The following is a 25,997-nucleotide window of genomic DNA, read 5'->3' on the forward strand; positions in this document are numbered from 1 at the left end:
GATAATTGTATAACGGGGGAGAATCTTTTTGCTTGTTCTTCATCAGAAAGATTTGTTCCTCGTTCTGAGGGCTGTGTAGTGTATCCCAAAAGGTGATTTAAAATTGACAGATTTCATAGAAGCCATCACTTAGGAATATGATAGGTACTCACTTAGGATTTCTTTGTCTCTCTGTGTGCTGGAGCGTGGCGCTGTGGTTTCAATTATTCGGCTATTAAAGCAGTGCAGGCATGGTTAAGATTATGTATTGGATCATTTAAATCATTTAGAATAAGGAATCTTTTTGCATGTCCCTTCCAGACCTAGTTCTTTAGGTTTGGCTGTCCATTTACTTACGACGTACGGCAAAATAGATTTCTTGCTCTGCTCAGTGGTGACTTTTAGACTGAGTCAGAGTGTTGTGCAGAAGTTCTGTCGGGTTTCTTCCAAGGTTGGCTTAGTGAAGCACAGATAGCAGAAAATTTCTTACGTACTGTCCTCCTAGTGACACAGCAAAGGAGTAAAGGCAGGAATGGAGAAATATTAGCATGTAGAAAGAAAGCAACATCTGTGCATGGCTGAGCTGGAAATCATACTGTCTGCAGTGCCACCTTTCCTGCAACTGAGAGAAGTATTGCCTGAGAAGTTGTTGACTGTCACCATGCTGTGACATGTCATCAGCAAGCTGAGAATAGAATCACATTTCCTGATGGGCTTGCTTTTTCTTACTATGAGATGCTAGAATCGTGACCTCATAAATGACAAGATTACCCATACTCAAATCTGGGGCTGATCTTGCAGCGTACAAATTGCTGTGCCTTCAGAGCAAGCACCGAGAGTCGTCCCCAGGTTGGGAGGAGTGCCTGCAGTTGCGTCTCAGCCTCCTGTTCCTTCTACTCCATCCTTCCTCTACCCTTGAAGGAAGAAGGAGATAGAGAATAGAATGTAAGGAGAGGAGAAATTCTGTCAGAAAGCTGAATACAGGAAGAGATAGGTGTTAAAGGATGTTGAACAAACAGTCCGTGCCCAGCCGTATCTGATATGTAGGATATTGTATGACTTTTCCTTCGTACCCATACTCTTCACAGAAATGTTCATCATGTTGTGCAATGCAAAGAATGCAATTTAAATATTTTTTAAGCTGTTCTGTATAAAATATGCGCTTACTTGACTTTGCAAGAATATGTAGTCAGAAAGGGTCAGAAAATTGCTCTGTGTACAAGGGTGAGCCTTTTTTTTTCTGTTACTTTGATTTGATTTATTTCAGAATTATTCTTGGACTACTGATCTTATAAACTTGATTCTAGGTTTGAATTTGTTCTGTCTAGTATGGACCTGTGATAATTTTCTGTCGTGAACAGTAACAGGAATCTGTGACTTACTTAACTTGGAGCTGGACTCATGATCTTTTTCTAGGGCAGTTTTCTAGCACATTCTCCAGAACAAAGTACCTGGATATGGACTAATTTATTTTCAAACTAACATTGCCCTCTAGTGTCTTTGTTTTGGATGGAAAATTATTAATCACTTATGCTCTTGCTGATGCCATAGAGGGGAGAGTAAAACTGTCAGTATAGCTGCATAGTCCCTGGCAATCTGTGGTCATTAAAGAGTGTGTGGCTTTAAGGAAAAGGCACTTGTTTGGGGGATGTCCTTCTCTACCTTTGATAATTACAGGCATTCTTTCAGTTTTCAAAATACTGCCTCGAGTCTTGCTAGCTCTGCTGTCAGTAGTGGCTACGTTCTGAGGGGTAAGTGCTACTTACTTTAATGCAGGGCTTGGGAAATAAAAAGCAGTGCATAAAAACAGACAGTGAGATGGGGATGAGAATAGAGAAGGGAAAGAAGAGAGACTTAGGTGAACAGTATCGGCAGTGTTCTCTCTGTGCTTCTGCCTGTCTCACAGAAATAATATTCCTTTTCTTTTTTTTCCTTTTTTTCCATCCACTTGCAGATTATTCAGTGATGTCCTGCTAACAAACTCTGAGAAACCACAGTTTAAGGTAGGGTTGAGTGTTGATTTGCTGATGTTTGTGGAAGTGTCAGGTTGTGGCATTAATTGATAATGTGACATTAATTGATAAACAGTAGAGTACAGCTGGCTTTACTTGACTTTTCAGTGAGTCACATCAGTATTTCCATTCCTTTGCTGAATAATACCCAAGAGCATTATATATCAACCCTTAGAATTGGGGCACAGTGTGACCCATGAGTGATTCAGGTGTAGTTGCTGGAGCCAACTTACATGACTGATCATGGTGCTCTACATTAGGAACACAGGTAAGCTGCCTGCCTTGCAGTGAAAGGAAGCAAATCACTGAGGCTGGGAGCTGATCTTGCTTGGTGAGATCATTGACACAGTAGCCAGCTTTGGAGCTGGGACTTCTAGGGAGCCATCGTGCTTCCACTGGGAGGAGCTGCCCCAGGGCAATTCAGGTAGAAGTGTGCTGAGTGTCTTGTGATTGTCAGACTTATGGCACTTTGGGGATGTGAACAGAATACCGAAGTAGTTAGCTGTCCGTGGTGTTAGAGCATCCCTGCCATTATTCACTGCTTCTTTGTCTAAGCTGTTGGATTGGTTGCTAGGTTTGGAATGGAAAACTGGCATCTAGAGTCCTTTTTCTCCTCCACTACGGGAATAATGTTAGAAGTTGGATCTTTAAATGTGCAGCATAGTCAGATGAATGGTGAGTTTTGAACAGTGAAGTTGTTTTTCCCTTTATCACATTCTGTTATTTGACTTTTTTTCCTCCATTCTTTATTAGATTCCTACGAAGCTAAAAGAAGCACTGAAAACGTCCAAGGAATGCATAGAAAAAAGATTAACAGAAGAACAGAAATTGGTAACTTCTGCATTTCTTTACTGTCTTTCCTAGAGACATTCAGTTTCCTCTTATCTCTTCTAAATGTGGAAAGTGAGCTCTTACTTCAGAGTAACAAAGGTTTTCATCAACAGATGTGCTTTCTCAAAAATGTGGTATTGAGCAGCTGTAGAACAGCTGTTGAAGGCATGGAATTACACTCATATTGTGTAGAGTGGTGCAGCTTCACAGGGACTCTTATAGGATTATCTTAATTGTTCTGTGAGGCTCTGTACTCTAGCAGCAACCATAAAGTTAAAAGTTAAAAGTGAAAAAAGAAAATTGCACGTGCAAAGTGACTACAGTTTTTTTTTCTTGAACCCCAAACATATGCTATGTTGAGAACACTTGGGATCTTAACATGGCTTTGTTCTTTTTCCTTTTTTTCCCCTTAATTTTGAAGATTCACCAGCACAGAAGACTGACAAGAGCTCAGTCTCATCACGGCTCTGAAGAAGAAAAGAAGAAAAGGAAGATCTTAGCAAGAAAGGTAAACATCTTTACATGGATTTCTCACACAAAAAATTATTCAGTGTGTAGCATGGACATCCACAGGTGTGCTGCAGTATTCAGTCCTGTGATGTTCTTCCTGATCTGTAGCTAAGTGGTAACACTTATTAAATGACTGCTGACTGTTTAACTTATTTGAAGTTACTTAATGAAAATGGGCTTAACTAACAGCTGCTGCCCAGTGAAGGTCTGAGAGCTGTTTTTTGTTTTTTTTTAGTTGTCTGCAGCACTCTTTCTGTTTCTCATCCTTTTTTTTTTTTTTTTTTTTTTTTTTTTTCTTTTTTTTTTTCTGCATCAGTTTTCTACATTTCCCTTGCAGTCAGAGCATACTGAAGTTGCCCTGTTTGCCTGGGTCATTTGAGCACAGGGCTGCCTTGCTGCTGTTGTCTTTGCAGCAGCACGTGTTGGTTGGGGAAGAGAGATGCTGGGTATTGATAAACCTTGTGTGATATATCAGATGGCTTTTAAAAGTTCTCTGAGTCAACTTGATTTTCATCATGAAAGGGGTTATTCATTCCCACCTTCTGTTTCTTCTTTGTTTGAAGAAGTCAAAACGCTCTGCCTATGAAAGTGCGGAAGAACACTCAGCAAAATACAGCAACTCAAATAACTCAGGTAACTACAGAGAGAAGAGCTTGCTTCTACACAGCTGTGTCAATGTTTTCATTGTCACTATAATTCTGTGGCTTAAAAGGTCCAGGATCACCATCAGTTTGCACCATAATATTGAACTAACAAATGCTGATAGTACTGTCTCCAGCGTTTGGTAATAGATAAATTGAGGGCTTAGAGATACCACTAGAGCTAAATTTTCAGCTGATACAAAGTAATGTGTCCTCTCTTCTGTGTTCTATTCCTCAAAAGGAGGGAAAAAAAGGAAAAACAAACAAACAAAAAAAAAAGATTAAAATAATAACAAAAAAGCCCACTCTATTCAATCCATTTGACAATTGACAGGAGTAGCATTGATTATTTGGATCTTTTGCTAATGAAGACCTCAGAGAGAAACTCTGTGATGATTTCTTTAGTAAGGTATTAAGATGAATTGATTATCTTTTGAATTGCTTCTTCATTGTCAGTTTCTAAAACAGCACAGTATTTGACAGGTCTTCATGTAGTTAAAAGGGATGGCCTGTACTACTGAACAATTCAATGTAGTGTTCTTGTGTGGCTAAAATGTGTCCAGAATCAGCCTACTGTGGAATAGTTAGGTGTCAGAGTAACTTGTGGGTACAGGAACTGACTAAAAATCATCTCTTAGAAGGAGGAATGAGGTGCCATCCATGCAGTGGCACAACTCTTAAGGAAAACAGAATTTGGACGCTGAAATCCAACAGCCTAAGCAACAGAAAAGAAGTGTTTCCCATTGAGGAGTACTGTTGACTGTGCTGCTTATGTGTTTGGACCTCCTCTGATAATATGTACTGTAAAGCTTTTCTGTTTGGATCGGGTGTGAGTGACACTGTTTGTATGAATGGGAATCTTTCCCACGTTTTCGTTGGGAGCAGAATTGAGCCTTCAGTCAATAAAGTTGGCCTGTTTTCAACAATCTGTCCTGTCTGACTGTGTTGAGTTTTGCATCACAGCTTTAGTTACTAGACTGTTGTTTTATTTAGCAGGCTCTGGGGCGAGTTCCCCATTAACATCTCCATCATCCCCCACTCCGCCCTCTACAGCAGGTAAGCTCAAGAGTCATTGTAATGTTTGTTTTTAATTTGTGGTGTCCTTTTTGTTTTACCCTCTGTGTTTAACCACAGGAACTGTGTTGTTCCCAAAGATGATTAAGGGATGATGGTCTTAAACGATGGAACGCAGAGATTATGTTTATCTTGTATCAGGTCGAGTGTGGACATTTGTCCTCTTTTGAGGGCTATAGAGAACCTCTGAATTCAGTTCCTTTTTTAATATTATCTTTTCTGGGAGGTGCCTGGTATGATTTACCTGTAGAGTTTAAGTGTTTACTTCAGTCTTTGATTTTACTCCAGTCCTACTGAGACTGCTGGTTTCCAGACATCTTCTGAGCTTCATGTTGCAGTATACGTTTGTTCTAATGTTAATGGCCTGTGGGCCATGAAATAATGTTTGTCAGTCCCTTGGTTCTGTGTATTGTCTATTTACACCTGTACTGCTGTGACCTGATTTTGGAAGTTTTGGGGTATGACAAATTGAATGCCTTAGGCCACATAAATCTCCCCTATTCTGCTATCGCCTATTGGTGATATGAGTAGAGCTGCTTGTGCAGAGAAACAAGTCAGAAACTGGTTTGTGTTAAAAATAATCTCTCGTTTTGACCAGATCCCACTTCCAATTTGCTAGGTAGCTATGCAAACAGTTTTGCTAATGTTTGGGACAAGTGGTGGGATGTGGTAGAGAAATCTGCTTGAGTGGGCATTGCCAGAAACAGAAATACTTGTGAAAGTTGGATTACAAGTATGAGTATTGAGCTGTGGTGGACACGCTCCAGTCTGAAAGGCTAGAAGAAGTGCACTAGCAAACATTACCAGCAAAAGATCTGAATGGAATATATACCAAGAAAGGAGGCTGTCTGTGGCATTGCTGTTATGGTGACTTGTGTCATGATTCCTACTCGCAGGAGCTTTCTATACCAAAGTGATGAAATCAAATCTGTGTTTGTTGTGGATGGTCGTTTGTAAGATGCTACAGTCTTGTGATATAATTTAAATCTTTTATGCTGAAATTCAAATCAGTCATTTCTCCTTCGAGTAGAGAGTACACTGAAATACGTGTTCCATGAACTTACTTCTTCCAGTTACTCTAAACAAGATAATTACTGCTGTTGTGTTGCACAATGACAGCTCTGTTCTCTGTAGATGAGATGGCTCATCTTCCAGATTCTGTATGCTTTAAAAAGAAAGTAGCTGAACAATGCAAAAGAAAATCCCCATGCCTTCAAAGTAGATAGATATTTAGAAAACTTTTTTTTCTTTCTGGAATAGAACAGCTTTTAACTGGCGTTTCAACTTTAATGTGTACTGGAACTAGATTGAAAGCTCAGGCTCAGGTTAATTCATGGATTTGGCTCAGCTGGCTTAAAATGGCTGAAGTTTTGGCTCAGAAATTTGGCTCTGAGTTCAAACCACACAGTCACAGTGTGTCAGTCATCCTGCAGGCAGTGTGCTTGAGGAGACATAGCAGTCTGCCCTGTGTGTGACGTGATGCACATTGCCCTGTGTGCAGCCACATCAGGAAGTGCTTTAATGGGTTGATGGTGTTGGTGCTTTCGTTTGGGCATAAAGGCAAGTGTCACCATTTCAGGAATGCTTTTATAAGTAGAATTAATGGACGAAACTTCAGATATTAGCTCTAAGAGAAAGCGAGAGACATCATCAGTGATGTTGTATGTATTCTGTACAGGTGTGCTGTTGATGACTTGGTGAAAGACTCACTGGCCCCATGGTTAAGACATTATTTGTGACAGCTGATGCAGCTGTAGCTTCTGTTTTGTCCTGTTTCATTGTATTCATTAAGGATGTTTACCTCTAGACCAAAATTGCTTGTGGGCATCATGGTGAGATGACCTTCAAAGCAGGAATGAGGCTTTCAGTCTGTCCTTCTGGTTTGTGTTAGTATCGTAGCAAGTCAAAGAGTCTTGCTGATATGATGCCATGCCAAAATGAAGGCTGATATGGAGAAGGATATCCTACAGAAGCTCTTGGCCTATTCCATCTCAGTCAGTGTAGTGTGTGGGTATGTGCAGAACTAGAGACTCCAACCAGAGGTAAACAGGCTTCAGGCTGTCATACCCTGGGGAAGAATCACGGACTCTTGTGGGTGTTTCTCATTGCCAGGAGTGCTTGTTTGTGACCAGCTGTGTTGCAGATACGTGGCTGAATGCCATCTTTGAAATACGTTGCTTAGATCATGACGAATGACTCTAACACAACTTCTGTCTTTCTGACATTCTCTTCTGAATGGATTTTATGTTTTCATTTTTCCCCATCTACTTGCGCACTTCTATCCACTTTGCTTCACTGAGAATCTGTTGTTTTCCTTTGTGGCTAGGATCAGAAGGGATGCAGAACCATGGTGTGGGTTATTTAAAACTTCACTACATCTCTCAATGCAGTAAGCCCGTAACATACCAGTGAGCTCTCCTACTAGAGAACTTTGGAGGGTGCCATTTAGCCAGCTCCTTTCTGAACAGTATTGCTGTCCTGCACTTCCCAGAGAGAATAAGCTGAAGGAGTTGTACTTAACTTTAGTGTCCTTTTCTGTGCCAGTTGTTCTGAATACTTCACTACAGCATGTTTCATAGAGAGCCATGTGGAGCATCTTTAGAGCTCTTCACCTGTCTGTAAGACAATGCACAGTGCTTTAGCAGGTGCTGCCCTTGGTTGTTTCTGATTGATCCGTGTAGCTTAAGTGTAACTGCAGGTGTGACAGGAGATGTGCCATGATGAATGGATTTCATCTCTGGTGTCTAATCTTCCTGCGGATTTCTTGCTAACTGTCTCTCAGTGCACTGTAATCCTGTGAAGCCTGAATTACAGCATGTGAAATTGATAATATGAATGTTTTATTTGTTGATTTGGTATAATAATGCTTACAGTGTGGAAAGTTGAGTTCGTTATTCACAATCCAAGTGTTGTATATGCAATAGGAAAAAAAAAAACAACTGCTATTCCCATGTATTTTTCAGTGCATAAGAATGTATTGGTTTTTTGGTACTAACTTCTCAGCTAACGCTCTCTGTTTTTCTTACTTTGACACGAGATCCAGATGATTAACTTGTGTCCTCTCTCTTTCTTTGCTGTCTTCAATAGAGCATGCATCATTTTGAACGTGAATTTTCGGAAAAGTAAGCTAATGCTGATTTATCTCTTTAAAGATGCTCTGTTTCTGTATGGGAAAGTTTAATGCAAATCTTAAACTTGCTTAGTATTGGGAGGGAATGGAAGAAGAAGATCTGAGCATTCTTATGGATTATTTTAATGAAATACAGCATCTTTAAAAACTTATCACTAAAATGATTTTCTTTGTTTGCATCCCATTCTCAGCAAAGTTTTTAATGCTGTTTGCACAATTACTGTCACTTTAAATTCATAATTAAGTTTTTGTTTCAATTCAGGCATCAAGTTTACAGCATCTGATTTACTTCCTATTCCTTTTAACACACTCTCTTAACAAAAATGTCCCTGTAAAAAAAAACCCTTGGTAAGTTCTTGTTTGAGTGTTTTATTCCTATAACTGTGTGAATGAGTGAATGTGTTTGCAGTCAGCTGCTTCCAACGTATGTATTGGAAAAGTTGTGTGATAATTGAGCACTTGCCTGAAGTATTTCCTGGGTAAATATGGGAAAGTATTTCACTGTTGGGTTGATCAGTTTAACCTGCAGATGGAGCTGCATATGAGTCCTCTGCAGTAAACTAACATTTCTTTTGCACCACTCACGCCAAGAAGGGACAGCTTAGTTTTGGTTGACTGATAGGTTGACTGAAATGAATGGATTTGACAGCTTTTCAGAATCGTGCTCTTAATTTACATGTTCAATATATAATGCTCATAGCTAGTCAGATACCATCTTAAGTCCTGTATTTATATTTTAAGGCAGAAATCAGGTGTAAGATCTCCTAAGAGTTTCTTTCAACTGTATGATGTTGGCATCACAATTTAGAAATACTTGGTACTGAGGAACTTAACAGATTTCCAGGCAGAAAGGCAGCCTCTCCCCCACCTCCCTGTCCTTTATGCCCCCATCATAAAATGACCAGACCAAAATTTAAAGATAACCACATGGATTCTTGGCCTAATAATAGCAATCCAAGCACTTACGTAGTGGCATTTTTGCCTCTGTTTCTGTCAAATATGTACCTTCTTTTGCCAAATTATTACTGCTACATTTCTATTCCATATGGAGTCCTGGCCACTGTCTTCATGGTCTCTCCTTATTGTATCTTGTACAACTATGTGCATAACCTCTTCAGTTTCACCTTGCTGTTCCAATCTTGTCTTCGTTCTCTGAAATTCTTGCATCACTTTCAAGCCATCTCAGTTGTGCTGAGCTGGCCTTGGCTGTTTTACAGCAGTTCATCTGATCCCAAATCCGATGCGAGCATTGCTACGCCACTCCTGCCCTGACCTCTTAACCCATCAGAGTGGTTAACTGTTCTTGGTTTTGTTCTTCTGTGCCAGGGTGTCTGTTTTGCTTTGCTGTGCTTTACTGGCAGTCCATACACACAGCACAAACAGGACTCTAACTCAGGGGATGGTTTTCAGTATTTGTAATTACAGACTCACATCTTAGGCTAGTGCAAAAACACAGGTTTGGGTAAGTTAGATGACCCCAAGGCATCAATATGTGATGTGTTATTTCAGTTTATACTAACATTGTGTAATGTTTTGAGTACTTAAGAGAGCAGCTGATCCACGTGCCCCAGACGTGTTTTTTCACTTATTCTCTGACATTTCCAATAGAGCTTGAACATTACTCTATAGCACTTGAACATTAGTTCTGAAAGGGATGAGAGTGAAGACAGGAGCTGTTTTTCTGTGTTTTCTTATAACAGAAAAAGGTTTTCATGCCAGTGAGAATTTTAACACTTCTTGAATCCATGTCCATAGTTTTCTTTAACTGCTTAGTATTTGCTTAATTCATAGCAAGCAGTTCTACCTCATTTGTCATAGTGTGTTGGCTGGCCCTGTGTTGTTTTGCTCTTTTGTCCAAAAGCATCCCAGTCCTTGCCACTTACTGGTGTGTTCCTCGTATAGGTTAGAGCTACCAAACAAGTATTGAACTACAGATGCCACTTGTCTCCCTAGCCATACTTGACATTAACTCATGGTCTAGATAATGGAATTAAAATTCACTGTTGAATAATAATATCTTAACCGCTAAGCCCCCCGTTTTCAGAATATGAAGCTGAAGACAGGCCCATCATTCACATGCAACTGAGGGTGTGCTGCAAATGCACCTTCACGTGGATGTCTTGTGGAGCTGGGGTCACCTCTGGCCTTTGCTCTTACTCCTGCCATGTATCTTTGATCCTGAGTGTAGAAATGATGTTGTAACGTGCAGCAGCTGAGAAGCACTGGAGCACATCGTGTGGAAATGTAGCTTGGGTCAAATAAGGCCACCTGCCTGGACCTGAGCTTCCAGAACCTGTGCTGGGTTAGCTGCCTGCATGCACAGCTGGTTTCTGGCTTTCCAGCCCTCTCTGCAAGTTGTCAGGGCATGAAGCTTAAAGCATGATGAGACAACATGACTAGGGTAAAAAGCAATGGCCAGAGTGCAAGGTAGGAGCACAGAAAGAAAGCAAGTGGTGTGAGTAGTGAGTTGTGATTCCTTCAGCCTGTGAAACAAGCATTTGCTTGTTTCTCTATGGCTGAAGAAAGTCTGACAGTACAGTGGACACGTAAAACATTTCCAGAAAAACTCTATCTGCAGTTAGTTGCCTAAAACTAATGTATAATTTGATCAATCACCACAAATGCTACAGCAGAGTGGTCCTTTGTAAAACCTGTAATGTTCGTCGTGTAAATATGAACAGAGGGTAAGATTTGCTTCCCGGTCAGTATCGCATTTGAGTCACGTTTTGCATCCCTGAGAACTGATGACTTTTAGGCTTCTTCTCAGAGGTGTCTCAGATGACGTGACTCACCTGCAGATAGAGGTTTGATCACATCAGCGTTTTTTCATCCTGTTCTGTTGTTCACATTCCACTTGTTTTCAAGGAGTGAAGCTCCTAGTGCAGAACTGACACGGTCCGGCTACGTGGCTGCAGTGCTCTGAGCAGGACCTCTGTGGCATAATCAAACATCATCTTCTCTCCTCACTCAACAGGAGCATCATCGATACCCCCAGCACCACCACCGCCACCCCTGCCACCAGCAGCTCCTCCTCCAAATACAGAGGTGCCAACACAGCCAAGCTCACAGCCTGCTGTCAGTGCGAGCCGAGGAGCCTTACTCAGCTCCATTCAAAACTTTCAGAAAGGAACTCTGAAGAAAACACACACGTGTGACTACAGTGCTCCCAGGATCAGCTGAGGCTGACGGTTACACCAGGATTGAATTCCCCCTCCCGCTCCTGTGCTGTCCAGGAACAAGGCCCTTCTGACCAGCAACTGATTCACCAACGCATACAGCAGCTAGTCATGCAGTAGCTCCTTTTACCTCTATTTCAGCTTTACACAAGTAGCAGCACTACCCCATCTGCACTGCGTTGCCATGCTAAGTACTCCATTCTTTATTTGGTTTCAAGAATTTTGTTTTCTAGCTGCAGTTTCGGGTACAGCAACTTCTGCGTGGCTGAATAAAACTGAGAATAGGAATGGCCACGATCAAGGTGAATTAATGCATTTTTTAGTTCTATTCTTCTCACTTTTTTTTTGGTCAAATCACAAGAACCTACTTCTAACCTGCCCTTTTTCAACACTGGTCATCCAGCAGTAACTCATTTAACTTCCTGCACTGAATCAGCATATTTTGAGATAATCCAAAAAGAACCCAGCCAAAACCAACCAACAAAACAACCCATAAAACATACTGCACAGGTGAGGGAACTGGAGAATTAAATCTTATTCCCACCATTTTTGCTGATGGACTAAGAATAGTGTCTCAGACTTGTTTAAATGGACATCCTACCTGCAACTCTAAGGGAAAGTGTTTTTTAAATAAGGAAATAGTTGAAATGGAAGTTAATAGGGCACTGGGATATTATTCATGATTTAGTTAAATGCAAACTTACTTCAAGTTAATTTTACAGCTTATACTTTATTGAAAGATCATTTTTCGATTTGATTAAAACCTTAAACAAATTGCACTTTAAAGGATTATAGATAATCCATTTTTTAAAATTCAAGTACATCCATGTTTGTAACTATGCAGAGAATGTCTGTACAGTTTCATGTAACCTGTGATATTCAGTCATTTTTATTAAAATGTTAATGGAGTTCCTCCAGCAGCGTGGTGGTGGATGTGTTCAGCTAGCATTTTGCCTGCAAGCCTGACTTCTGAGAGTCGAGTAGCACTTCTGCTTGGAAATGCCTTGGATTCCTGACCTGTAACTGAAGTAGGACCTGAGCCCTTGTGTCTGCTTAAGAGAGGTAAGTATCTGCTCCAGAACGGTTCATTGGAAGGCACCTTTTCCTGGCTGTACAGCAAGCTGTGCTGCACTGCCTTCTGTAGGCAGACTGTCTCTACCAGGGCAGTAACAGAAGCTGCTGAACAAAGAACAAATCCTCTCTGTCAGCTCCTTAGCTGAACCCTGGTATGTGGTTGCAGCAAAAGCTGGTGCAGTTGTTGCCCAGCTCTTCAAACATACCCAAACAACTGCTTTTGAATAGTTTATTACCTTACCCAGGTCTGAAAAAAGTAACTTTTTTTCTTTTTTGCCTGTAAGAACTATAGTTTGTGCATACCGTTGTTGAGTTTAAAAAACAAGCAAACAGACAAACAAGGCACAAAACCATACATAAAAACAAAACATCTGAGCAAGTTTTTTTATCACTGTACATGACAGCTGGCATAGAAAATGCACGTGACAGTTAATAAAGAATAAATAGCTATTATTTCCCACCACACACTGAAGAGGATCAGGATCTTCAATCAAGCTCTTGTGCAGCTTTCCTGTATGACCAGAGCACTCTTTGAAGAAAGCACGAGCCACCTCTTAACCCATACTACAGGCTTCCAGAGCCATTTTATACAGGTATTTGTTAAACTGTTGAATTAAAAAGCAAGGCTTCACTCAGCTCTGGTTTTATCATTTGCCTTTAGTAAGCCTTGCAAACACAGGCTCCTAGAGAGCTGTGCAGCATCCTAGGACTAGACTCAGGGTGGCCCTTATTATTCACTACCATTCTGCACTCAACCACCATCACTGTCAGTTTAGCACAGCTGGTCTGATCTTACAGGACAAGCAGAAATGGAAGACCTCTTCTTCCCTCTGACTTTAGAGCATACAGAGAGATCCTAACCCAGCTGAAGTACAAGCTAACTTACAGACAAGCATTACCACAGGGTTACTTAAATGCAGTGGCTTAGAGAGAAACCCCACCAGACCCCATTGCAGCCATATAAATATTCTGGGAGATCGCTGTACTTCACTGTACAAAAGTTTATGCAGCTATACAACAAAGTTTTGCATACAAGTTGCCCTATACCATTAATACTTTTTAAAGCAGGACTTTAAAACATATTTACAACTCAGATATTCAAAGTTTTCTTCACTGCAAATATTATATCCTTCACTTGAGGTATGCAGTTATCTTCTAGAATTTTTGCGTAAGGCATGGGAACATCTGCACCTGTAACACGCACAGCTGGAGCATCCAAGTAGTTGAAGGCAGATCCTGAAACAGAAAATGGTGGTCAGGTTGTTGCACAGTCTCATTTGCTCTCAATTCAGTTTCTGAATTTTAATATGCTTACAACAACTTTGTTCCTGTCGTACCAGAGACAGCTGTTCCTGCTTGTCTAAAATATAGTGCACAGTGATAAGCAAAAAGTTACCACCTTGCTTCTCAAATGGTTACCATCTTGCTTCAGTTCCTGGGATAAGAATTATACCAGGTCATCTGGATCGACCATTTGAACATGTCTAGAACAAGACAGCTATTAAGCTTCTCAGATACAGGACTTTAAATGTGTTGTCATCTGGCTTTATCAAGAAGTCACGAGGATTTAGATCAATGTGCAAATTGCAGAAGTCAGTACCTTCCATGATCCTGGCGCAGATTTCAGCTCCTACTCCAAACTGTGGCCATCCTCCTTCCACAGTTACAAGATGGTTTGTCTTTGCAACACTGGCTTCCACCGTTTCAATATCCATTGGTCTGATGGTGCGCAGATTGACAACCTTAAGAAAAGGCACCGTGTGAGTTTTGCTGAGATCCAATCCTGACATCTGCTGTTTGGGCACAGGGTCCTTCAGCACTACGATCTATTCTGACTTTGACAGGAAGAGTTAAAGTTAATGAAATTACTGCTTATCCTGACAGATCTGCAGAACGGCTTTTGGTGGCTCCTGGAAAATGCTTGATGAGTCTTGCTGTATATAATTATGCTGCCACATGCTGTCGTTGTTCTGCTCATTGTACAGGTAGATCAATCTGAAAATCTTTAGTAGTTCTGACTTGATTTTGTGATGAAAAGGTCAAACACAGAAACAAGAAATGCACGTACACTGATAGTTAAGGCACTTATAAAAGCTTGTAGTTTTTAAACTGATGTTCTACAGAGCTTGAACAAGGTGACCCTCTGCCTTCTTCCCAGACAAGAGAGAGAGAAAAGCAACAGAAACACCACACACCTCACACTCAACACCTTCTTTGGCCAGGATAGAAGCTGCTTCCAAACAGTGCCCAACAGGCCTAGAGTGTGCCACTAATGTAACATGAGTTCCTGGAACAGAAACAAGTGTTAAAAAGAAACAAATCCAGAAGAAAAAATACCGATAAAAAGGCATTTTTCTTGGGCTCTTTTGTAGGTAGCATTAGTATTATCTTGCAAATTTAAAGTTCCATACGTTTGTTTGAAATGTTGAGTATTCTACACCCATGAAGAGTGGCAGCAGGACTACATGAAGACAAAAAACCTTTTAATTCAGGGATCTAAGTAATGTTTTTAGTACTCTTTGGATTATCCTTTTTACACGTTCATGTTATTCAGTGGTAAATTACAAACAGGCTGAAAAATTACAATGATCTCTTCTGCATTTTTAACAAAAATTACATAGTAAGGTGAGGAGAACTTTCCTGCTCATCACCTGCACCATCCCTACATCAAGAAAGAAACCTTTTAGAAAGTTACGGTTTTAAATGAGATGCGGGGAACAAAACAATTGAGTACAATAAGATAAATAATATTTAAGTATTAACATTTTAAATATGCTCCTGTGTCCCATGACAGCAGTATTCTGAATAGCTAAGATTCCCCAGGCAGCTTGGTTAGTAAGGATGAATACAAACACATACACCACGTTCTCAGCTTACCTTCCCTTTCTATTTTGGCCTTTCCAATTGGAACAACAAAGTCCTTTGACTGTGCCTGTTCAGACATCTCAAAGGGAACACCATACAGCAATTCATTTTCCAGCATCACAACTAGAACAAAAAGTACTTGGATTAATTTGTAGTTCTGCAGGAACAGGCTGTACTTATGATTAACAGTACTGCAGCAGAATATTTGCAAAAGCAATACAAAAGATTAAAAGTCAGCTTCACTACTCAGTTATTTTAAATACTGTCTCAAATTCATCTTAAATGTGACCAGGTGTATGACTGCAATATAATTTTACACAAGATTTAAAGCCCTTCATATGATTTTCCCCTTAAAAAAAAAAAAAAACAATAAAAAAACAAATCAAAACAAAGAAAGCCTGGCAGAAAACAGGAGTCGAGAAGCCCATGCTGACTTACAAAACTTCTGTAAAATTTGAGTCTGCATACTCATCTCTAAAAGTAGATCAAGGGAAAACTGGAAAGGTCATGGCTAAGAAATATTCCTGTAGAACTGCTGGCTTCAGATAAGTCTTACATTTTGCATGGGTGCTCGTGAGAAAGGAAGATGAAGGTTACCTTGCTTTTGATTAATGAGATTCTGAATTCATCATCTCTAAAAAATGAGTTACATTGTACCATATCTGCAGGAGCTTCTCCTGACTCACCTTCATCCTTTATAATGCCTTTACAATGGGTGCATAAATGCATTTTTAAAGCTTCTAGATGGGTACATGGAAGCAGGTTAGAACAGCACAAAATTATTCTGCTGCTAGCTAGCCAAGTGACCATAAGGGGAAAGCAGTTAAGGTGTACTGATGCTGATGCTTAAGTGTTGAATAATTTTTTATTTTTTACATGAGGTGGGGGAGGAAAAGAAACGTTCAGAAATGAGAGCTAAATACTGCTGTGATCTGACTGTGCTCACCTGGATTGTCATCCCGGATCGATGCCTTCAGCAGCCCTTTAGCATCTTCTGAGCTCCAAGGGCTGACGACTTTCAGCCCCGGGCAGTGCCCGTACCAGGCAGCAAAGCACTGCGAGTGCTGAGCAGCAACGCCAGCCGAAGCGCCGTTGGGCCCACGGAAAACAATGGGGACGGGGATGGCTCCTGCAGACATGTAGCACGTCTTGGCGGCAGAGTTGATAACCTGGTCGATCGCTTGCATGGAGAAGTTGAACGTCATGAATTCACACACCGGCCTCAAGCCCGCCTATCAAAGTCAGATCATACGCCACGTTTTAACACAAAAGTAGCTCGTTTTGTGTTTCGGTTCAGAAGGGGGGAGGGCATACTGTACTGACCATCGCGGCACCGACGGCGATTCCCGTGAAGCCCATCTGGAAGAGGAGCAAACAGAATCAGCGCCGGAGCGCGGCCCACGAAGAGCCCCGCGGGGTGAGCGAGCCCCGCGCCGTACCTCAGAGATGGGGGTGTCGATGACCCTCTTGTCCCCGTACTTCTTCCACAGCCCCCTGGAGATCTGCGGAGCGGAGCGGCGTCAGACCCCGCAAAGCCCCGACCCCGGGCCCGGCGGCGGCCGCCCCTCACCTTATAGGCACCGTCGTACTGGGCCACCTCCTCGCCCAGCAGGAAGACGCGCTCATCCCGCTCCAGCTCCTCGTCCAGCGCCTGGTTCAGCGCGTCCCGCACCGTCACCTGCGGGACAGCGGCACAAGGCAGGGCAGAGCGGAGCGGGCGTCCCTCAGCGCACCCGCCCCGCCCCGCTCGGAAGGGATGAACCCCTCGCCCCCGATCCCCCCCCTTACGGCCTCTACCTGGATGGCGGCGGGCGCGGAGAGGTGGAGGCCCCTGCGCGGCGAAAGAAGGCGGCCTCGCGGAACCAGCAGCCGCAACGCTCCCGCCGCCGCCATCTTGGCCGTGTCCTCTAGCACCGGGCGGCAGCCCGGCCCCCGCGCTTCCTCGGCCCCGCCCCGAACTCTCGCGAGAACTCGTGCCGGCAGCCGGCGCTCTTTTAACTCGTCACTTCCGGCCCCCCACTGCGGTAGTGGCGGCGGCCGGGCCCGTCGTGCAGGGCCGAGCCGCGCTCAGGGATAGGCGCATGGCCCGAGTTTGTGCGCGCACACTGCGGCATCGCCTCCTGGCGCCGGGGCCGCCCACGGCCGCATCGCCCCGCCGCCCCCATCTCTCCGCTTCAATGATACGGCGGCCCGGCGCGGAGGCGCAGGGCGGAGCGAGATTTCTCCGCCGGCGGCCCTGAGGTGAAAGGAGGCGGCTTCCCTCCCTCACCCGACCGGAGCGGGCGGAGAGACGGGGAGGGGATCGCCTCAGACCCCGCCTCCGCTCCTCCCCTCCCGCGGCGGCTGCTTTGCTCCCCGTTCAGTCGTCCCCATCCTCGCCGGGCTCTGCTCAGCGCCGGGAGCTGCGCCTGTGAGTGCGGGGAGGGGCGGGGCTGGGCCGCGCTTCTGTGGGAGGGTGGCGGGGGGGAACGCGGGGCTGCGAGCGGCCAGAGCCCGCCCTGGGTGGGGGGAAAGCGGGGCCGTGTCCCCCGTGGGACTGCGGGCGCCCGGAGCTGCGGCGTACACGGGTCTCGTTTGTGATTCTATGGCAGGGCGGCAGGTGCGGGGCCCGGCCCTCAGCTCGGGGGGGGGGGCTGCGCGGGGTGGAGTGCTGCACCTGGCATGGCAGCTCCTGCTGCCCCTCGGTGCAGGAGGGCCGGGCTGGGGCCGGGAGCGCTGTTCAGGCGCTGTATCCAGGCACTGGGCACTTGGGGGCAGCGAGTGGAGCAGTGCAGTCGTGTCCAGCATCCTTGCTGAATCATTGCGATCTCAGAGTGAGATTTCCTACCGTGCGTTCCTCCGGGATGGAAAGCTGCTGTTCCCAGCTCCTCCTGCGGGCCTGGGCGTGAAAGGAGGATTCTTGTCACCGTCCTGCTGCTTGGTCCCTGTGATAGCCTTGTTGGCTGTGTGGGATGCTCTGTGCTCCTCACACCTGCCTTTATCCAGCACTGCTTGGATGGGTTTCCCCATGCAGATAGCTGCCTATTGGTGCCATAGAACAAGATATGTGGGTAAAACCAACTATCGACACTGTGCAGAGCATCTGTGTGGCTCCAGCAGTGCAGGGCCAGCAGGTGCAGTTGCAGTCTTTGGACTCCTGCATGAGGAGGGTCAAATGGTAATAGTGAGGTGGGATTTTCAAGCATCTGTCAGATTGGTGGATAATGTAGAACCCAGACCCAAACCAGGATTTTAGAGTTCCTCAGGTGTGGGGAAAAAAAACTTTCAGAGCTTAGAATTCATAGTGTAGCAATTAAGCATAAAGGAGTGAGAATGCTGAGTGGCCACTGTTAGTATTTTGCTCTCTTGCCTGAGGTGAAGACTGAAATATTAACCAAAAGAAACAGAGAAAGTAAGGAGAAGTTACGTTCTAATAAACTGTGTTAATCATTGTAAACTTGACGTGTGTAGGTGAGGGATTCATCCTTCGGCCATGCCAAGCTGTGGTATTACTGGAAGTTTTGGTAACCAGTTGTTTCCATAACATAGCTCGTTGCTTGGGGTAGCTCAGCACTGTAGGGCCTTGGGTTTGCTCGGCAGACTATTGCCTTGCTCTGCAGTTCTGTGAAGGACAGTCATTAATTACACTAGCTGAGGTATTGTCAATTCAGGTGAGTCACTAGTAATGATTTACAATAAAAACTTGCCTTTGGATTTCAAGACTGGCTCAGGATTAGAGAGGCTGTCCATTTACAGTGTAGCTGCTGAGAGCAGGAGTTTCATTTTCTCATCTTTGGAGATCCAAATGTCAGAGACAGTGAGCTCACTAAGTGGAAGAGTAGCTTGAGCCACAGGTATTTATCTGTATAAATAACAGACTAGCTTATTAGAAGTCCTGTCAACTTTATATTGACCTTGAAGTCTTCAGTACCTATTGAGACTAAACAGTTTGGGTAAACAATAAACAGTCTGTGTCCTTCACTTTGAGCAAGGTAGCTGAAAAGCATTCAGAGCAGATCAGGTGATGTCTGCCTTTTGGCTTGTGACTGCTGGGTGTGTTTCTCCTCCTCCATCTGAGTGTGCAGGATGGTACAACCATTGTGGTTTTGTCCAGGTGCAGCGTGTGCAGTCTGTGCCCTTGGCCAAGTGTGCTGTTTGCAGTCCCAGCAGTGCAAACACTTGGCATTGCTGCTGGCATCCCCCGGCTCTGTCCTGGATGTGTGTGTGTCTGTTCACAGATGCAGACGTTCAGCCAGCTCTCTTTTGCTTTCTGTGAATTTCAGCTTGCAAAATGGTTGCATGTTAGTAGCTACCTGGGAGAAGCCCTGCTGAAGTTAATGAGACTACCTGTTGCAGTAACCTTGCTAGTAAATAGTCTTGTAATCTTCTGAGTCATCAAATATTAAGTAAGAGTGAGTGTTTTATAAATGCAGGTATCCAATTTGGTGTATTTATTACAAAATGGTGACTTCGGTGTTTTTCTTCGAAGGTACTTGTCTCTTATTGTTCCTTCCTAGTTCTGGATGTACCTGGGCTATGGTGGCAGCTGTAGATCTTCTCCCTGCTGACAGGAAAAGCTTGGTGAAAGTAGGACTGGATGTGAGTCCATTGGTGTGCTGTGTTTTCACCAGAGAATGATGTCCTGTTTTGCTTAAATGGTGTCAGAAGTTGGTCTGGCTGAGAATTGTTTTAGGTGAGCATTTCTTACGGCCTTTAAAGGCAATTTGTCTTGGGCTGCATCTGCACATCACCTGTTCTTTGCTGCCTGGACACAAGTAGCTGTGCTGCTGAGGTTCTGTACCTGGGTGATGCATATTGTGTGACATGGACTGGCGCTGGCTTGAGGCTGTCTGTCCTGGAGTATAGATGGAGTGAGGTTCTGCGTCCTCCTGCGTCACAAACTTTCATTCAGGAAGAATTTGGAGCATTGCTAAAAGGCACATTGTTAAGGGCCCATTTCCCCACCCTTGTTATGATGTGGTTTGCTAGTCCTTATCTCTGGTTGTACCTGAACAGAGCTATTTTTCCCTTTGAAGTTATCTAGAAATTTGGTGCTGCCACGTTGGCCAGGGAAGCAGCAGGTAGCTGTGATCACATCCAGGTGTTTTGGGATGGCCTCCTTGTAGCACCTTGTGTGCTGTGCTTCTTGGTGCACTGTGAGCGTTGCCAGGTAGGTCTGTGTAGGAGTCTGGACTCTTACACAAAGGTCAGTGAGACTTCTTGCTGCATTTCTGTGTTGAGGGCTGGGTTCGTTTCTGCTAATTGCTCTCGTAAATTATTCATTGTGCTGCTACATAGCAGTGTTGTGATCAAAGATGAGTTCATGCCATCGAATGGACGGGCAATGTAGTCTGTTTCTTCCCCTGAACAGGCATGGAGTGGGGGAAAGTCCAGATTAATCCGTATAGGGGCTTAGATGTTGGCCAGAATAACAAAGTGTCATTCTGTGTGTTCAAGTAACTGATGGACATCTACCTACCTTTGGAATATTCTGAGTGTAAAGATCCAGTTAAGTTTATAAAAAGACTGCTGATCTCTTACATTGTGATTGCCAGTGACATTTCTGGCCAGCTGCATTATTTCCTCTTCAAGTGAATGTTTTTCTTGCATGTCAGAACCCTAGGCAGTCTCTCCAGTGGTTTTAATGTGTCTGCATGCTATGCTGGTGCTGTACTTGAGCAGGGGGACAGCTGCAAGTACCTGTTCCTTAAGGAAAAAAACACAAAGCAACTGGAGTCGAAGGGATCTCAACTACTGGTAACAGGTGATGATCTGTACTTGACTGACAAGTCAAAATGGAGAGAACCCGAATGACTTCACTTCTTCATTTGTCAGCAGTTAACAGAACAACTACAGATGTTGGCAAAAGAGCTAGCATTCCAGGTTTATCTGCTGTTAGGGGGTGTGTGATTTAATATGCTTTCTTCAGGCATGCTGCATCTCTCACTTGTGAAAGTAAGATCCTGGTTTGACTCGTTCTGTGTCTTAATTCCATAGGCTTCTGTTGTCTGACCTCATAATTTTCATACAGGGATTTTGTGTTTTCTTCTCTTAATACATCTCAGGTACCACTGAGGCTGTGCTCACACTGCTGGCTCCCAAAGGCCTGGCTTCTGGGAGCTGCTGAGCCCTGACTTTGGCTTTGGGCGGGATAGCAGAGCCGGAGATGGATCTGCTGTGTTGCTCTGTGGTGAATGATACCAAACTTGTTTGCAGGGAATGAGAAGGAAGAGTCATTTTTTGGCTGGGAATTAGCTGGTGCTTGAGAAAGCAGGACTCTGTCTTGGCTTAAATCTCCCAGCTCCTTTTAGCTGAGGGATGGTGCATTGAAGTTTGCCAGCACTGAGGCTGGGAGCAGAAGCCTCAGTAGCTGTGTTGCCTTTAAGATGTAAAAATAAACAAAACTGAGAAGCTGCACCCTACTTAAAACAGGCTGACCTAAATTTCCAGCAGTTGTAGCAGAGATGCAGATTATGGGTAGGGAATACAGGCTTGCTGCCTTCTCTATCCATGGGCAGCAGGGCACCTTTGGAAGGCCTCAGCTGTGTCAGGGGTCACTCGTACCTTTTTCCCCTCGGGTTGCATAAGCTGGGCTGTGGGTTTCCCTTGCAACGTTTGTGTGCAGCCCCTGCCCCTGTTATGCAAGCTGGTGGTTCCACGTCTTCTGGGAAGTTACAGCGTGATCCACTGCTCAGATTGCTTTTGTTGGAGCATCATTGAAAGCACGTTTGCTGTCCTCTTGCTCGTCCCTAAAGAGGTCTGTTTCGGGAGCATGTATGTGTCTGTGAAGTCCGTTCATACTCTTCCTCTGTAGATTAAAGTTCTTGTTATCAATTGCAGTTCTCCACTACTGAATTATTAATTCTGCAGTGAGAATTCATTTTCCTGCTGTTCATTGACTTTTGTGCTTGATTTATTCTGCGCAGTTTGAAAGTGGAGCATGGGAATTTTGGCTGATGTTAATGGGTCGTGCGTGTTACCTCAGTGGTGAATAAATGAACTTTTTTAATTGAGGAAAAAGATGCCTGTCCTTCAAAGGACTTGCAGTTTTCCTGATGAGAAGTAGTCTGTAAACAGAATTTATCCTCAGAGGTACATGCTGTTATTTGACAAGTCTGGGGTGGTCAGAACAGCCAGCAGAGTGCTTACCATGTGCTCAGGGGGCAGTGCTGTGGGTGGTGCAGAGGGAGATGCAGGGAAAAGCTCATTTGTTCTTCTGCTAATATGGCTTTATAGCTGCATGCTGTCCTGGCAGAGAGTCTGCCTTTGATTAGAAAACCACCTTTGGTGGTTCTTGTAGGTACTGATCAGCCTGCCATGTTTTTTTTTTTCTGTGTGTGCTTTTTTTCTGCAGGGAGCTAATAGGAGGTGGACTGCAATCTTTCAATAACCTTCTGTTCAACTTGGAGTACCGTGGTTCAGCAACTGAACAGATGGATAATGGAGACTGGGGCTATATGGTAAGTGATCCCGAGTGAATGTGTGTGTGCTGAGCAGCACAACTGGGCTTTCAAGATCTTGAGGTAAGATTCCTTGTTGATCTGTCCTGTGTGGATCGAGGCTTCACAGTGTGAGAACAAGAGTTGTGCATGTAGTAACAGCTTGCTCACGTTTTCTGGAGTGCTTTGTCGTATGTGCCATTTGTGGGATGTGCTCATGTTCATATAGCCTAGCTAAAATCAGCAAGAATTTAACTGATGTCTTACGCTCATTGTTACCATTTTCCTAACACACACAGACTGAAAACAGTTTGTGCTTCTTGCCTATAATTTTAAGGACTTTCTTGCGTTATTTATAAGGAAAAAGTATTTTTCCTTTAAACCTTGTCTCAAATCAGACAAATGTATCTTATTTTTCTCCTGTTCTCATTCTCTAAACATTCTGCTGCCGTGCATATGTCGCTTTTTTTTTTTTTTTTTTCCACTGTCTGGCCTCAGTCCTGACTGTTAGGATGGTGGCCAGATGGGATTTATGTTGCTTTCTTCTTGCTTCCTCATGTACTATCTGGAAGCTGATGCAGACTGGTTTGGTGCTCTGCCCCCTCTTCTACGCAGCATGCTAATTTTCTAATAAATGCTTCTTCTGAGAATTAAAAGCTGGAAGGCTTTAGTTCTCTTGTTTTAATAATTCCTCTTAACCAGTGCATGGATTATTTTGATTGTGAGCTCTTTGTCTTGTGCCTAAACTTGTACTGTCTTCCTCTTTTGAGGGTGAAAAAGTCTTAAGACTTGTTCAGCTGATTTGCTGTTATTCTTGAATGAGATTTTGAAAGCGAGGAGCACTGATGGACCTCATTCACATAAACTTGTTCTTCAGGAAATGTCTCTGATTTCATTTCCTCATCTGTAAAATATGAAAAAACTTGTTCCTCAAGTGCGAAAGTGCCTTCTGTGACAGTAGCCCTGTTAAGATTTCTAAAGCATTCTCAAACTGTGCTTTCTAAATGTTGTTATCCTGTCTAGCTGTGCCTTGTTGCTAGGCTTGGATTTGTTCAGGTTTAAACATCACTGAAAGACTTCAAATAGGAGAAGTGAGGTTCCTTCCAGAGCCACCAGTTCTCAAGCAGTATTTGCCATGTGCCTTGGTGAACCTTCTTGTCGTGGCTTGATAAACTCTGCGATTTCTCTCTTTCTAGATGACTGATCCAGTCACGCTAAATGTGGGTGGACACATGTACACGACATCCCTCACAACTCTCACCAGATATCCTGACTCAATGCTTGGGGCCATGTTCAGGGGAGACTTCCCCACTGCCAGGGACTCTCAGGGCAATTACTTCATTGACAGAGACGGACCACTTTTCCGTTACGTTCTTAACTTCTTAAGGACCTCAGAGCTAACTTTGCCACTGGACTTCAAGGAGTTCGACCTACTTCGGAAGGAGGCGGACTTCTATCAGATTGAACCTCTGATTCAGTGTCTCAACGACCCCAAGCCTCTGTATCCTGTGGATACCTTTGAGGAGGTGGTGGAGCTTTCCAGCACCCGCAAGCTGTCCAAGTACTCCAACCCGGTGGCTGTGATCATCACGCAGCTCACCATCACAACGAAAGTCCATTCGTTACTGGAAGGCATTTCAAACCACTTCACAAAGTGGAATAAGCATATGATGGACACCAGGGACTGCCAGGTTTCCTTCACTTTTGGGCCATGCGATTACCACCAGGAAGTGTCTCTCAGAGTGCATCTTATGGAGTACATCACAAAGCAAGGCTTCACGATCAGGAATACCAGAGTTCATCACATGAGTGAGCGTGCCAATGAAAACACAGTGGAGCACAACTGGACTTTTTGTAGACTGGCACGAAAAACAGATGACTGACTCTGACTCCACAGGAGCCGTTTCAGTTATTACTGACTTAATTGAACAGTAAAGCCAAGAGAGTCTGGATTTTGGCTGACGTAACACTGCGGGCTTTTTTTTTTATATATATATGAGTATTTATTGTTTATCATTAAGGACTGGAGAAGTTTCATTCTCTAGCAGTTCTGTCCTTTCATCCAGAATAAAAACATGCATGTGCCTGTTCAGTCAAGACACCTTTTTGTTTGAAAGAGGGAGTCCGAAGAATTAGTACAGGAGGGTATTTTGTGTCATTAACACAATTCCGATGCAACTTAAAGTGCTAAAATTACCTCAGTTTAAATGGTTTCTAATCCATCTAACCCTGTGCCACTGGGAGCAAGAAACAAACGGAATCTAAGAGGCAGATGGCGAAAAGCTGCTATCACATAGACTAATTTAGCTTCTAAATCAATAAACAGTATTGTAATATTCTAGGAAAAAAATCCCACCCTTTAAAAGTACTTGATAAGTACAGTTTCATACAGTTATGACAACTGTTTCTTTCTATGCATATAAATCAAGCAACCAAATACTATCTGTAGCCATGGAAATATGATTAGAAATATTTATATTGGATTCTGAATGCAAAATGTCCCTGTGGTAGAATTCATATTTTTAATGCCTGGTGCAATATTATTCCCAAGTGTAATGCCTGCCAGCAAGAAGCTAATAAAAATGTGAAATATAGAATACTATCTTGTATTTTTTGTCTTCTAGAACTCTAATACTTAATAAAAACCCCAAAGGCTGTTTTTCAGCGCTGCAGAATAGCACAGATGCTCTGCTAGGGCTCCATTCTCTTTCACTACTGACATACTTTGTTCCTTTTTGTCTTAACTAGTTGATCAAGCTGTCCTCATCACAGGAAAACAAAAGTGTTTGGAAAACGAGGCATTTTGACCAACAGAGGGATGGCAAGGATTCGCACTTTCTGTAGAGATAAAGGGAATGCAGCACCTAAAAATACTTGTAGCTGCATTGTTATCCTATTTTAATGATCTGATAGCTGCTTATATCACATACGGATTTTTATATATGTAATACAAATAAGATTCTGTGTCTTTAACTATAGAGTGCTGTTTCTGATACGTTCAAGTCAAGGAACTGAGATTCTGTGTTCTTACCTAATTTCATGTAGCCATTCCTGCTTCTCTTGGCCACTGCGTCACTGTTACTTATACAATTTCTGGTTATGTTTTAACTTAATTCTCTTGAGAGTAGAGATTCAATGTTTATTTTGACTGAATGGATCACATTCTCCCTTGAAGTTCTTGTCACAGTGGTTTCTTACCACAGCTGCTTTGCTTCCTAAAGTGTGGAGTGTTGCTGTTTGGAGATGTCAAAGAGGGATCGGGGTTCCTCAGATTGTTGCAGCCTTCT

The 25,997-nt window shown here is 43.4% G+C and overlaps 3 protein-coding genes across 7 annotated transcripts in view; 2 read left to right on the forward strand and 1 right to left on the reverse strand.

The window, feature by feature from the left end:
• Positions 1-12,270, forward strand: part of PXK (PX domain containing serine/threonine kinase like) — a 31,776-nt gene extending 19,506 nt beyond the window's left edge. The window contains exons 13-18 of one of the 4 annotated variants that reach the window (XM_042880796.1): positions 1,934-1,982; positions 2,745-2,822; positions 3,244-3,330; positions 3,896-3,965; positions 4,967-5,029; positions 11,152-12,270. In XM_042880796.1, the coding sequence (XP_042736730.1) occupies positions 1,934-1,982; positions 2,745-2,822; positions 3,244-3,330; positions 3,896-3,965; positions 4,967-5,029; positions 11,152-11,357 (553 nt within the window). In that variant the 3' untranslated portion in view covers positions 11,358-12,270. The other 3 variants (XM_042880797.1, XM_042880799.1, XM_042880798.1) reach the window with 3 other exon arrangements.
• Positions 12,064-17,212, reverse strand: PDHB (pyruvate dehydrogenase E1 subunit beta). Its single transcript, XM_042880800.1, has 9 exons — positions 17,090-17,212; positions 16,863-16,970; positions 16,732-16,794; positions 16,616-16,651; positions 16,239-16,524; positions 15,305-15,415; positions 14,623-14,714; positions 14,028-14,169; positions 12,064-13,663 (listed from the first exon to the last, which is right to left on the reverse strand). The coding sequence occupies exons 1-9, from the start codon at positions 17,183-17,185 to the stop codon at positions 13,518-13,520; spliced, it is 1,080 nt and encodes a 359-aa protein (XP_042736734.1). The 5' UTR covers positions 17,186-17,212; the 3' UTR covers positions 12,064-13,517.
• Positions 17,213-17,446: 234 nt separating this feature from the next.
• Positions 17,447-25,688, forward strand: KCTD6 (potassium channel tetramerization domain containing 6). Of its 2 annotated transcripts, none has more exons than XM_042880880.1 (3): positions 17,447-17,702; positions 22,626-22,731; positions 23,481-25,688. In XM_042880880.1, the coding sequence occupies exon 3, from the start codon at positions 23,907-23,909 to the stop codon at positions 24,591-24,593; it is 687 nt and encodes a 228-aa protein (XP_042736814.1). In that variant the 5' UTR covers positions 17,447-17,702; positions 22,626-22,731; positions 23,481-23,906; the 3' UTR covers positions 24,594-25,688. The 2 variants fall into 2 exon arrangements, with proteins under 2 accessions (XP_042736814.1, XP_042736813.1); XM_042880879.1 differs by having other exon boundaries at positions 17,450-17,702; positions 23,907-25,688.
• Positions 25,689-25,997: the final 309 nt, after the last annotated feature.

This window comes from Lagopus leucura, unplaced genomic scaffold (assembly GCF_019238085.1).
Source record: "Lagopus leucura isolate 7727_CA_CO unplaced genomic scaffold, USGS_WTPT01 Super-Scaffold_100028, whole genome shotgun sequence".
NCBI lineage: Eukaryota > Metazoa > Chordata > Aves > Galliformes > Phasianidae > Lagopus > Lagopus leucura.